This window comes from Natrix helvetica (assembly GCF_964273705.1).
Source record: "Natrix helvetica genome assembly, chromosome: 2".
Lineage (NCBI taxonomy): Eukaryota > Metazoa > Chordata > Lepidosauria > Squamata > Natricidae > Natrix > Natrix helvetica.
Genome location: NC_138552.1, coordinates 125,698,361 through 125,712,935, shown reverse-complemented (window position 1 = coordinate 125,712,935; position 14,575 = coordinate 125,698,361). Strand labels below are relative to the sequence as shown.

General features: G+C 35.1%; 1 protein-coding gene across 1 annotated transcript in view; it reads right to left on the bottom strand.

Moving 5' to 3' along the window:
* Window positions 1-14,575, bottom strand: part of PKHD1 (PKHD1 ciliary IPT domain containing fibrocystin/polyductin) — a gene marked incomplete at its 3' end in the record, with an annotated part of 306,709 nt that overhangs the window by 60,926 nt on the left and 231,208 nt on the right. Inside the window, 2 exon segments of the mRNA XM_081943866.1 lie at window positions 3,978-4,089; window positions 7,334-7,403. Coding sequence (XP_081799992.1) covers window positions 3,978-4,089; window positions 7,334-7,403 — 182 coding nt within the window.

The following is a 14,575-nucleotide window of genomic DNA, read 5'->3' as shown; positions in this document are numbered from 1 at the left end:
CCTTTTGCAGTTCAATTGATGGTAAATTTGTCATTACCAGCAGTGTTGAAGTGATACCCCAGATAGTTTGGGGTTGCACCCAAGGCTCTATTACTATTGGTGCTATCTTTGCTTTATTTTGCCACAGTCACTCTATTTCCATTTATAGGTCTTTATATTTACTAGTTTTTTCCAATTCTTTCTCTTCCACTCTGCTGTCTCCAGGTGCTGGCATGTCCACTATACAGACTTTCTTGTTGATAATTGTTAACTCTGGACTACTACTGTATGTGGCAACTGCTTGTCTGTTTGAACTCTAAAGTCCCGGAGCACTTTAGCTTTTTCATTTTATGTTACTTTGTCTATATTGTGGTTGGTTGCATAAGATGCACTAGAGTTTGGGGCTGAAAATGATCCTTCAGCCAATGTGTCACCATTCACAGCCATCTTTATTTAAATTTTTATAAATCCTGCTCCAAACCTAAACATGTATTAGACACTCAGCTTTGTTAGGAAGTCAGTTTGAACTTCAACCAGTTTTTCATAATTGACATCTGGGAATGAGAGCAACCTTGCTCTAGGGAAAAGACATAAAGGATTACAAATGAACTCCCCAGGTAGATACTTGTTCTTTACTTGTTCTTTACTTCCTGTTACTTGTGATTCAGATAAAACAGAACATTTTGAAGAGATGTAAACATTTATTTTCTACTTCTTATCCAAATTAATCTTTATCTTCATTCCTAACATTTAGCTGAAACAAAGAAAAACCAGATTTCAAGTTAATTGAAATGACTTGAGAAATGTTCCTTGACAATTAAGCACAGTTCTATGCTTTGCAATTAGCTAAATTAGGTAGAGAAAGAAACTTTAGAATTAAAATGCCATTCTGAACTAACTTGCTTGTCTGGAGCATGTGGTATGTAAACGAATATAATTAATAAAAGCTATATCTGTTTTAAAAATGTACTACACAGTTGAATTAATCGAATATTCTTGGCACTCTCCAGAAAAGATCTGAATATTAAAATTTAGGATGTTACTAGGTCTAGGATAGTTTAATAACTATTATTTTTAAAAATGGTTGGTATAGGGAGAAATGAATAATTTGGAGCAATGAGTAAAAGGGATAGATTCTGTCACTTGCACTCACCCCATCTTGTTTATGAAGATGTTTGCCAAATTTAGGGTCTTTTTAAAAAGCCCAGCTGAACTGAATTTTCATCTAGTTACACAAGCCACAAAAAGTCAATGTTACAGCTATCCATAACATGAAAAGAACCATGTTGTATCTGCCTTCCATGCAGATGATAAAATGAGGAGCTTGGCAGAGGAATACATGGGGCAACCCTAATTTAAAAACCAGGGAAACACATAGGGATTTATATGCAGTCTGTGGCAAACTCAGGGCTTCCAGTCAAAATGAAGGGAATTTTTAGGAAACACAATTATTTGATTCAGTTTGAATTCAGATATATTTTATAGGTATCCTATACTCACACAACAAACACAAGGATCGAAAGTTTTGGCTACATTAGGAGCCCTGTTGGCACAGTGGTTATAATGCAGTATTGCAGACAAATTCTGCCCACAGCTTAGAGTTTGATCCTGTAAAGCATTATGGAGCAGTAAATAAATCTAAGTGCTGTTGCTATTGGGACAATATATATTGCTGCCACTTAGTTGATCTAGTGATTTGTATTTTGCCCATGATTAAACTCCTGAAGTATGAGCAAGATTGGAGGAGTGCTTAGTTCAACAGCTGAATGCTCACTTGATACTGTTTGTAATAAATCCTAATTGCATTAAATTTAATAGATCCAACTCTTCCTGGAATAGTTCCATTTACAAAGCTCAGAATGAGGATAACTCAGAGTAGGCAGTAATATAGATTACTCAATATCTTTGAATATTTAAACATAGAAGTCACTGGGCATTTGCATACAGGTTTAGCCAATATTTTATTTTATATTTCTAACTATTCTTCCAAGTGTTTTGAGGGAATAAGATGGTACTTAGAAACTGCTAAATAAGCATTGAAGAACATGCCAAACAAGTGGACACCCAATTATTTTAACCACTTCTCTAAACTTTACTTATTATATTTTTTGTTCTCTTTATTTAGTAGCTTTTTATTTTACTCTAGGAAGAAAATTGTTCTTTTATGTCCTTTTCTGCATCTATACATACACATCCGTCACACTATTCCCTTTCAGGCTATGGCACTTTACGCAGAGTACAGAAAAGCAGTAAAATAGTAAACCAGAGAAATTAAGGACATGATATATAAAAAAAAAAAAGAAAAATACCTGGCCGCATTTATATCAACACCACCCACTATAACTTTTTATATCTTTCTATTCTTACAAACCATCTTTGCTTCCATCATTTCAAGCCACTGTTTCATATCCTTTGTTCTTTAAAAATCTTACTGTGAAGATTTCATCAACTCCATCCAAGTACAACTTGTTCTGTCTTCCCCTCTCTTTTGCCCAATCACATATTTCATATATTTGTTCTATAATTTGATCTTTATTCATTTGTGATGTAAGACCAAATATCAGCAAGTTACTTTTCCTACTAGTCATGCACATTTGTACTGAATTCACATATAATTCAGCTTCAACTCATTCTTGAACTAATTTCCTCTTTTTTACCATACATACTTCTTAACAATTCTCTTTCCAATGTCTTTATACCAGCTTTAAGTTTCTTAAACTTTAAAAACTTTTTCTTTTATATAATTTCATAGTTCCCATACAAACCTTTAAAATAACCTTCCAAGATTCCCCCACTTCAGTGTCATCACTTTTTCACTCTTATTTTTAATATCATTTGTTCTTCCGGAGATTATTCCCTTTCCATACACTTATATTTTTCTCATATTCATTCTTTATCAATAATATAATTTCTCATACGCATTTTCCTCATTCACTGCTTTTACCATTTTATCAATTCACCAATAAATCTTTTATAATCCTTCCAGTTAGCGGAACTCCACATACTTTTGTGACACTTTTATAACATAACTGTTTTCACTCAGTTCCAAGCTGTTTCTATGCATATATTATATATAGTTAATAATGTAATATATATATAATTATATAATATTCAGAGTCTCTCTTGTAATTGTTGAACTTTTTTTCACTTTTTTCTTTACTATCATATTCATTTTTCTCAAAATCCATTCTTGAAATTACCAAGAAATAATCTACCTCATGTTTAAAATCTCCCCCTGTATTTTTCACTATTTTCTTTTACAATATGAAAGTATTTCCAATCTATATATTCCTGCATTTATTCATGCGCACAACATAGATAGCAAAAATGATAGTTTCTGATACTTATTTAAGATCTTTCATTCAAAATTAATTAAATTAAACCTAATAATTAACCTACAACTACACCCACATAGGTTAATTAATGCTTGTCTATAAGATTAGGTCTCCTTCATTTAAATCTGTAATAAAATTCATCCTTTTTGAGGTTGCAGACTAAAATAATTTTTTTATTTCATTTCATTTTAGTCATTAATTCATAATCTTTGCTATTTAGTCTTTACACATTCAAACTGCATTTTTTCATATGCCATGGGCATTGCCAGACAGGTCCATGATTCATTGTTTATGTGCCATCAAATTGTTTTTTTACTCCTAGTGACTACATAGACAGATATTCTCTATAACATTGTATCCCAAAGACAGCCTTCCAAGTTTCCCAACCATGTACCCATCTCCTCTATAACCCACTTTGCTGCTAGTCATCCTCTTTACTTTCTTCTTTCCCAGCATTAGAGCCTTTTCCAGAGAGCATATGTGTTCAAATATCCTCTGAGACTGGTCATTTATGCCTCAAATGAGAATTCTAAGTTATTTTTTTTAATAATGCATCAACTTGGGTTTTTTTTTTTGCTGTCCACAGTATTCTTAGAAGTCCCCTCCAACACCACAGTTAAAGGCATCAATATTCTTCCTATCCTTCTTTTTTAAAAGTCCTACTTTCACCTCCATAAAGTGTCATAGGGAATACCACAGCTTGCATTAGTCTGATCCTTATAGGCATAGACACATCACAGTAGTCGCTTACAACAAATAAAAACCCTGTATACAACTATAAAACAAAAATCAAATACAGAAACATTAATCCAAAGGGGAATACCTTGCATCGCAAACACACTTTCCTGATGCAACACACAATATTTTCATTTTACCCAAGCCCAACTTTTTGAGAAGAGTCAAGTTTTGAGTGTGCCCCAAAAGATTAAAAAGGTGGGGGGTCTGTCAGGTCTCAGGGGAGAGGATGTTGCATAGGGCAGGGGTTGCAACAGAACAGGCACACTTCCAAGGCCAAGAAGGTGCAATGTTTAACATGTGTCCTGAGAAATCATAAATGACAGCAGCATTAAAACCAACAACCTCAAGTAATTGATCTTGATAGCAAGCGCAGAGTGAAGTTCAAAGTGTCACTAATGTTACCCCATTGACAAAACTTTAACTGCATCTTTGGACTTAGTTCTTGCAATGTTCTTTTCTTTCTCTTTAACTAGCATCATACCATGAAGCTGATCTAAAAAGCGGAACCTTTCTATTTACTTGGCATTTGTACAGTTGTTCTTAAGACTTAGAATTGTTCTCATTCACTAGAATGACAATTTACAAGGATTATTAAACTTCTTTTTTTTTAAAAAAAAAACCCTTTCTTTAGTATAAATGTAGCACATAGTTGTAAGGAAATAGATATATAGGGAAGCAGTGAATATTTAGTACAGTCCAAGTACTGATTTCCCCAGCTCTCTTTTTCTACTTATGAAATGGTGCTGACAAGAAAAAATCCTTAAAAATCAGTTTATAATATCAAACTGTAGCCTCAACACATTAATTATTATATCATTATAAGCTATAATTATTACTTAAATTACTTTACAAAGTTTACCCTCTTTTGTCAGTAGGGCTGACTGTAAATAAAATTATTATAACAAAGGTTATTTAAGACAAAGACAATGCAAGAACAGAACAGACTTTAAAATAAATTAGGTCACCTTAATTCTTTTTACAGTTTTATTGTTTAATTAATCATTTTATTCAACACTTCCAACTAACCTGTCAGGCACAGAACCTAAATTGTTAGATTGGCTTTAAAAATCCTTCCTGTCACAAAATTAATACAACTTGATCTTCCAAGGAAGATAAAACAAAAAAATGAAATGCCCAAAATAGGAAGAGAAATTAGTTAAGGATATAAGTAAAGGAAATATTTGGAAAAAAGATATCCACCCAATTGTTAATTCCAACTGAAAGCATACACTCAAGCTATACTTGATCCTTCCCCCCCCTCCAAATATTACATCGATCTTATAGCAATTTTATATTGCTTATATAGCAATTATAGCAATTTTAATATTTTATTTATCCACTCTGTCTACAACTCTGCCTCTCCTTTAGTCTCTCAGGTTTTCCAAAAAGGTTGTTTGCCAATAGAATATTTCTCCAATTCTTTATTATTTATTCTTCTCACTCTGTGCAATGTGGCATAGATAGTTAGGGTTTCTTGACTGTTCAAATGAGATAAGGTGTTGCATGTAAGAAGCTTGATTCACTGTACTTAAATGCCCTATAATACTTTTTTTAATATAAGAAACCTACGGTATCTAATATTGGTATGGTCTTATAAAAGTCATTTAAACCACCCGTCTTTGGGTTCAATTCAATACTCCTCAATTCTTTAAAACTAAGATAAAAATTGTTCTAATTTTTATCTTATTCTCAACAAAATAACAATTCAAATAAAGACAATGTTTTTCACTCTAAAGAACCAGCTGACTGAACTTCTACCATATTTAGATTATCACTATCTTTCTCATGCACATCACTTTTTTTTCAGCTATATATTTTTTACTTTATGTACAATAAGACACTGCAGTACAATAAGCTTTTGAAAAACATATTTTATCTGAAATATCCCATATTCTTGATCAACCTGGCTTCCTCAATTTCCTGTTTTCAGAACAGCTGGCTTCGCTGGGTTGGTTTGGGGACAATTTGTGAAGAATAGCTATCTACCTCAGTTGGAAGCATTTCAGACTTCTTGATTGCAAATATAAGAATTTATAATAAAAAAAGGACATAGTCAAAACAGAGAGAATGAAAAGAAAACAAACTAATGAAGAACCTATCCTATCATAACATTTGAAATTCTGGTATTTGCTGGTATTGGAGTATGTTCAAAATACATGAAGGAAATGTGCATTTCATTAAATGGTAATATTTGGAAGTCAACAGAGAAAACAAGTTTCCAGATAAAGATATAGAAGGAAACTATGCATGCAAAGCTTCCTTCCGTCTCTCACAACCTTGGTGTTATGTCTGAGACATTTCTGAAAACAAAGCTACTTTTTAAGACATTAGTCCTATTCAGTTACAGTTACATTTTAAAAATAGCTGGGTGTTTCACTGTTCTGAATGATTTTTCATCTACATCATAGTTCATTTTCTTTAACACTTCTATCACTGTATTCAATGCCACAATACGTATAGTTATATGCAGAAGGATATAACAGAGAAGGAAGTGGAGAAAGTGCCTACCAAAACACAGGGATACAATTCTATATATAGAATTGATATCAACTGTCGATATCAACAGTATCAGTCATGATGTCTGCCTCTGAGGACACATTATGTTCAAAATATAATTGATTACCGGTGTATGTATGTATTCATGTGGTTCAATTTTCCCTTATATTTTCAGAGCTATAAACTTTTACATCATTGCGTATGTCCCAGTTAATTGACACATGTAGGCGTGGCGATTTTTTCCCTCTAGAATCTCTTGCCTCTTCTAGTGTCCAGTTGTTAAAATCATAAAATTACTTATCTTTGTTATGGCTTGCAAAAAACAAAAGAGATCTATTTCCAATGTAAAATTCTTTGTCCTTTATAATGAAGTTCAAAATTTTATTCTAAAAATTTCTATACCTTTCTTTACCTCCCTCCATCCTTCTCTTTTGATAAAAGTAATACAACATAGTGTTTGCAGTCCTTCTACCTCTCAATATGGCACATTTGTCATAGTGTTGCCTATCTGTCAAAGTTCAGAAAACATTATTATGGTAGTATGTATCTCCTTTGAGAAACTTTGACCCCATTACCCATCTACCTAGCAGCATTACAGCAATGTCTTTGGGAAACAACAATGACCCTATAGTTTATATAGATGCTGCCATCCAATCAGACCATCAAGCTACTTGGAATTTGTAGTTCCCATGAAGAATCTTTTCACCTGAATAATGTCAAAACTATGTGCAGCAACTTCCTAGGATTTATGGAACTGCATTTTCCACAAAGGTTGATGATCCTACCAGAATGTCAGACTCCTTGGGAAATAATTGCCAAATGTTCACCCATTGATCTCTGTCTACTAGACAGTTGCTAAAAGGCATAGAAAAGCTGAAATTCACAAAAACATTCCTGCTGTATTAGGCCTGAATGTAAATCAAGTTAGTCAAATCAGAAGGAAGGAAGGGAGGAGGGAGGGAGGGAGGGAAAAGAAAAAAAGAAAGAACTGGTTTGCATCTAATACTCAGCAATTACATTATATTGCCTTTCAATAAAAACTTTTAATTTACCTTATTTGGCTAACATTATTTTTGCCTGGATTATAGTACTGTTTTTCAGGAATAAAACTGTGCAGTCTATAGTGCATACATTCATTATTTACTGCCTGGAAAAAATAAGCCCTTTTATTTGTCCTGTTCCTACCACAGTTTTATTACTTGAACTTCCGTTGTAGGATACTAAAAGAAAAGGATTTATTCTGAATAAATTATCAAAATCCCCATCTCTGTTTAGTTAATTTTTCATAAATAATTAAAATATATGCTCCTTAATTTTTTTTTCTTACACCAAAAATAGGTCAATATATTATTTCAATTTAATTTCTCTTCCTTTACCTTCTCTAACAATTAAAAATGTTCTCCTGGATGCAGTAATTGAGACTATTGATATATTATATTGATAATATAATGGAGTTTTAGTTGAAATAGTGTGACATCATCAAGGCAGAAGATTTTATATAGCGAAGATGGGAAAAATGTTTTCCACTAAGTTTGGATCTGGCACAAGGTGGCATATAGACACATAGGTGACTATACACACACACACACACACACACACACACACACAAACACTATATTTGATGAAAAACTGTTTCAGAGTTTTGAAACCTTTGTTAATACTAATCAGCCCTTCCCCACTATCCTGTCAGAGCTGATAAAGCTACTTGGATGAAAAGTGAAACATCCTCAAAGAAAAAACAAGAAACTCCAGTTGCCTCCAGAAAAAGAAGCACCTTTGGGACTCTCCTCCAATCCTGGCCATATTTTGCTGTGAGGATGGCTAGCAGATTGGCAAAAAAATAAATACCAACAGGAGCACTTAGTTATTGACTATTTCCTGCTACCCAATTGATGCTTAATCATCTGTGCTCTTAAAAACAAAATTGACAGGGGTCTCCAAGCCAAATGAATCACGGCCTACATTTTTTCTTTACAGTAGGCTAGAATGTACTTCACTGGGTATATTTAGCATTTTCCACAATATGTTATAATTAGCTGACTTTTCAAGCAAATCTTTCCACAGCAAAGATTCCAAGCTTCCTAGGTTCTCACAACCAATTTAGATCTTTACAAACTCCCAATCTGTATGTTTCTGTGAGAAATATAAAATATGTTTATGGATAGTTCCTCCCGTGCCGCAACATCACTGTAGACTTATTCTACATTGTTTCATGTTTTCAGATTTTTGCAGCAAAACCTGATCCCAATGTTACTTTGCCAGGGCAGATAAAAGGAAAAAGAACTTACATTTTTGTAACATCATTTAAAATACATACTTAAGAGTTTGTGCATATCACTGAAAACTTGTTCCTATCTAAATGTAAGCAGGAGATTTGATTCCAAAATGGAAGAAGATGGGAGATTTGCACCATAATAGCAGCTGAAGTTACAATTTGTCCAATTAACAATAAAGCAAAATGAATGTAATGTACAATTCAGGAGCAGAGGGCTGATATAAACCCAATTAAGAAATTACATAGGCTCCAAATTGGACTGATTATATATCTATATCTATATCATCTATATCTATATCTATATCTATATCTATATCTATATCTATATCTCTCTCTCTCTCTCTCTCTCTCTCTCTCTCTCTCTCTCTCTCTCTCTCTCTCTCTCTCTCTCTCTCTCTCTCTCTCTCTCTCTCTCTCTCTCTCTCTCTCTCTCTCTCTCTCTCTCTCTAACTGGTGGTGTAGTGGCTAGCAAGTCTGCCTAATATATAACACATCCCAGGTTCAAATCCCAGTAAGGGTATGGCTAGCTGATGAGAGCTAAATAGCTTGAAATGGATCCATACTAGTCTCCCTTTATTTATTTATCAGCACAAATACAACACATACACACACACACACACACACACACACACAATTTCTATGCTAATTTCATACCTCCATAGAAAGGAGAAGCTGTTAAGAAGTGTTCTTCAAAGGAAACTACTCCCTGAGTGCCTCTTTTCCCAGGCTTCAAATATACAGTATACTTGCTTACTTCTGGTCTTATGTGAATTTTAATTACTAGGAAACTCACCCTCTATATGTAACAGCCTGCAGGCAATTCCAAGTTCTTTGTACCTTTTATGAACTCATTTCTTTTATAAAGAGATTTGGGTCATGATTTTTGCTGACATTTTTTCCATGCCATGTTTCTTTAAAATCTCACAAGAAGAACAATAAAATCAGTTCCTCTTTCTTTATCCTTGCACTTTATTTTCTAGCCTCCAGCTCACTGTGGTCAGTAGTGATTAACAGAAACAGAAAATGAGATCCCATTCACAGATGCAAACTGCTGGTTCTATTTTGAGTATATTTTTTCAGGCTTAGCTAATGTCTCCGTATTCCTTTTGGAAGGATTAATGTAACCCTCCAAAAAGTTTCATTTACTTCATTTTCCTGCCCATCTGCTGGAAATCCTACTAAATCCCAACTTACATCACACTGAATCCCCACTATGCAATGAATGTGTGTGATGTCATAGCATAAGACTTAGGAAGGACTTGGTGACTGCTTCAACCAAAGTCTCTTGGGGTCATAACCAGCATGGCAGTTGTGGCAACTGTCTAATGTATCACTTTACAAAATTGAGAGGTTTTACTTTCTGCAGTTAAAAAAAAGAAGTAGATTGGTGTAATACTGGAGCTTGTGTGAACATGGCAGGTAGAATGCTGAAAGGAGAACAGAATAGTAAAAGTACAGCATTGGAAGGGAAATTGCTGAGGCCATCAAGTGAAACTTATTGTGGAGATTTAAATCAATGCATTCATGAGACATGAGTAATCAACATCTCCATGAAACACATCTAGCGAAATGAAGCTCACTTTGGTAATTCAGCCTCACTAACACCATGTTGGGGATTTAGAAGAGAGGCATCCTGTAAATGTATGCTTATTATTCTGTTTTCTATCCTTGGTATGATAAAAGAAACAGAGCAATGTAACACTTTTCAACTATTTGAGGAATCTAATCAAATAAATTTTCAATCTGGCAATGAATGCATAGATTCAGTTTCAAAAAGGTGGGAGTTTTTTTTAGCACCTGAGGATGTAGTACTTGTCCATTGCTGCTTAAAGTGGCAGCTTCATTTGCTAGGATCATGCAACCAATGTGGAGGTCACTTTGTGCTTCTAGGCATTTGCTATTGTACTCAGTCTTGAGTCATATGCAGGTCGAATAAACATTGTCTCCTTCTTTTCATCCAATCATTAACATAAATGTTAAAGAAATCAGGGCATAGCATTGAACCTTTAACCACCATATGTGATACCTACATTCTACTTAAACCTTTTACCTTTACCTTTTATTTCGATTTTTATACCGCCCCCTCTCCCCAAAGGGACTCGGGGCGGTGTACAGTCAAATGAAATAGATAAAATAGACTACAAACATGGAAACATAAAAACATAGAAGAGGAGGCAATACAACACTGTACAGGTAAAGCAGATAAAAACAGATAAAAACAGTATATAAACAATCCTAAAAAATACCCAATTAAAATTACCCAGTTAAAATATATCTGCCAAGAGGTATAATGAGGTTATGAATGGTCCAGGCCGGCTAAACGGAACAGGTGAGTCTTCAGTTTTCGTCGAAAGGAGAGAAAGTCGGTGGTGGTTCTGATATCGGTGGTATCTCATCAAACATTGATGAGCAAATCTCATTTATGTAGTATAGTAACAGTCCATATTTTATTAGCAGGCCAATCAGAATGTTATAGAGTATATCATTAATGTTTTGCTGAAATCAAAATATACTCTGTCCACTGTATTCTCATGCAGCACAGATGCTTCTTTGAAGGCACAGGTAGCCCTGGATTTTTGACAGTGATTGATTCTGGAAATATGGTTGTGAGTCATGTTGCTTATTAAAATTGGTTGACCATGCCCAATTTTATGAGCCTTTTTTACAGTAAATCACCACAATGGTTAAGTGAAGACAGAGATAGTTAAGCAAATTAATGCCTGCAATAGGTGTTTTTGCTAAACCTGGAAGTAAATACTGATTTCCAGGGGGGGGGGCACATTTAAAATCCCAGTCATGTGACTGCAGAGACATTGCAAATGGTTGCAAATGTGGGCTGGTTCGTTGCCAAGACCCCATAGGATCCCATAACCTTTGGAAGCAAGGGTCACCATTAGAACTTCAAGTTCAGGTCATAAGTAGTCCTGGAGATTGGTTAGAAGTTAAGGACTACCTATAGTCTTGCATGCTGTAAAAAGAACTATCTTAGCAAGGCAAGAAGCTATTTTAGGTTTTTTCTTATATGTTTTTAAATTTTATCTTAAAATTTTACCAAATAAATAATAAGTTTTTGGTGCTCCATACAGAGGCTCATGCTACAGTCCCATCCACACCCTCAGAAAGATCCTGGGATTAGTAGTAAACTGATATGTGAAAACACATGAAAATTCACAAAAATTGAAAGAAAAGGGGGAAATGTAAAATTAAAAAAAAAAAGATTAGACTTTGCGAAGCAACCCCTGGAAATGCTGATATATTTCATGGTTGTTCTGCTGTCACAGTCACATCAGATTAATGTTAATGTAAATGGGAAACATTTTTTGAAACCGAAGAAGCCGTAAAATGTGTGTGTCTCTCGGAACATTCTGAATGTATTTTCTTCAACAACCATTTTCATGCCAGTATTTTCTTTGCCTGCTTCTGATAATTTGTAACTCTGCCCTGTGCGCCAAAGATGGTACACCCTAGATTGCTACATGCTTAAGTTGAGGCAGAGCCTCTTTAGAAGGCTCTATCTGATACCTATTTTTGTCATTCTGACTAACTCTTCTGAGCTCTAGAGGGGCGGGGGTGGAAATGGAGAAGGAAAGGAGTGCTTGACTAGGAACAGCACCAGCAGAACATCTGACTGAAGACTGCTCCTAATTATAGAAAATAGCCCAAAGAAGGGGGGCAAGACTGGCTGGAGGGGAGAGGAAGATGGTCCCCTCCATCCTTTATGAAATTCTCGGTTCATTAGCAAATGTCATGCCTAATTTTCTTGAATTGTTATATAATGCTATCATTTCTTTCACAAATCTATATTAATTTGATATGAAAGTCATTTGGTGAATAGGTTATGGCATCAGGCTAGAAACCTGGAGACTGTGAGTTCTAATCCCAATTTAGGCACAAAGTCAACTAGGTGACCTTGGGCCAGTCACTTTCTCTTAGCTCTAGGAAGGAGACAATGGCATGCTACTTCTGAAAAATCTTTGCAAAAAAATCCTGCAGGGACCTGAATGGCGGGGGGGGGGGAATCCCCATATATGAAAATGTGTTGGTAGTGTCACAAAACTTCATTTCCTTTACCAAAAGGATTGCTTTAGTGAACAGGACAACATTTATTTACCTAACTTTAACTCCACTGCAATCAGAGTACTCTTGGCAACTCACAAACTAAGAGGCTACAACATTAAAACATAAAAGATAAGACAATCAAAACACAGGGAAAGCTTGTTTCATCCATTATCCATGGAAGCTTTCTGCTTGAAACTTCACAAAAGCACTCAAATGTTTCTTTATTTGATAGTTTATTTGATCAAGCAATTGATCATTTTATTGCCTCCTGGATCCTTTGCTACTTTTGCATTTATGAATTTTGATGGATTTTATGTGCATGATCATAATAAATAAGGAAAGAAAGAAAGACAGGCACCGAATACATGAAGTCATAGCCCAAAACCCATGAAGATTGCAGCAAGCAAAGAGGGGAACTAAATGTTTTAATAATTTACTCGGGACATAGAATACCAATAGGGAAACTACTGGAGCAACTGTGATCTCCAACTAATGTTTTCCTTTTCCCATTTCTCGCAGCTAGATACTTCATCTAGAAGACCCATTTCCCCAAAAGCAAGTCCTTGTGATCTATCAGATTTCTCTGTTATATTAGAAAGAAACATTTATAAACTTCTCTCCTTCTCTCTGTCCTTCATCCACTCTCAACCTCCAAATACCCCACTATAAAGAACTTTCTCCCTTCTCCCAGGATCTGGGTTTTTCATTATAGACAACTATGTTTCCTGTGCCCATGGTTTCATCCATTCTGTTTACTGTGCCCCTATTCCCATGGTTTCCTTCTACTCCTTCCCATGGTTCCATATACTTAATTGTTATTGTTAAACATATTGTGCAAGATTGCCCATGACATGCATTCTCTGTAGGCGTTCTGCATGAAGCAACGCCAGAGGCAATAGGCTGGAAAGCTGAATTGGACATCCAGTTATGAAATCACTGCGATACCCCATAAAAAAATACTTTAATTACATGAACAGTGTATATCTGTTTATTTCACTTCTGTCCTGTTCTCATCATACGCTAAATAATAATAATCCACTTCATTCCCCTTTTCCCTTTCTCCTTTTTGGGAGGTTTACAACATACATGCACAGGATTGAATTGGGTAACCAATTCAAGAATTCCCCCCCCCCCCCAATTGCAATACATGTAGACACTGCAGCACAGCAGGCAGAAGAATTAAATGCATGAGGGAGGTTCATATTAAATTAACAGCAAGCCTTTCTGCCCATCCTTAAGCCCTTCAAAAGCAATAATGGCATGAAATGAGCTCTCCCCATTGCCATTGCCAGTCCCTGTCTTGTGTTTATCCCCTCCATTCCCAGTAACTGCACTTCCCTGACTTCAGACCCAGCACACAGAATGAATACGGTAGACCTTGACTGAAACAACAGCAGCCTTAAATCAATATTTATATGGCTTTATTGTATATTGTTTAAAACTTAATCTGCAAACACACCATTTGTCCTATAGCAAACACGACAGGGTTAGAGGAACAAAGCAAAAAGAAGGGCTCTCGTGACAGAGAGAAAGGAAAACCAGGTTCAGTGTATTTGTGTTGGCTTCTCTTTCATATGGAATTAATGGTGGCTTAATGGGGTATGAAAGAATGTTTTACTGGAAACAATGAGGAACAATTGTCTAGCTCACGTTTCATTTCACAGGTCATTATTGCATTAAGAAGTAAATCGAC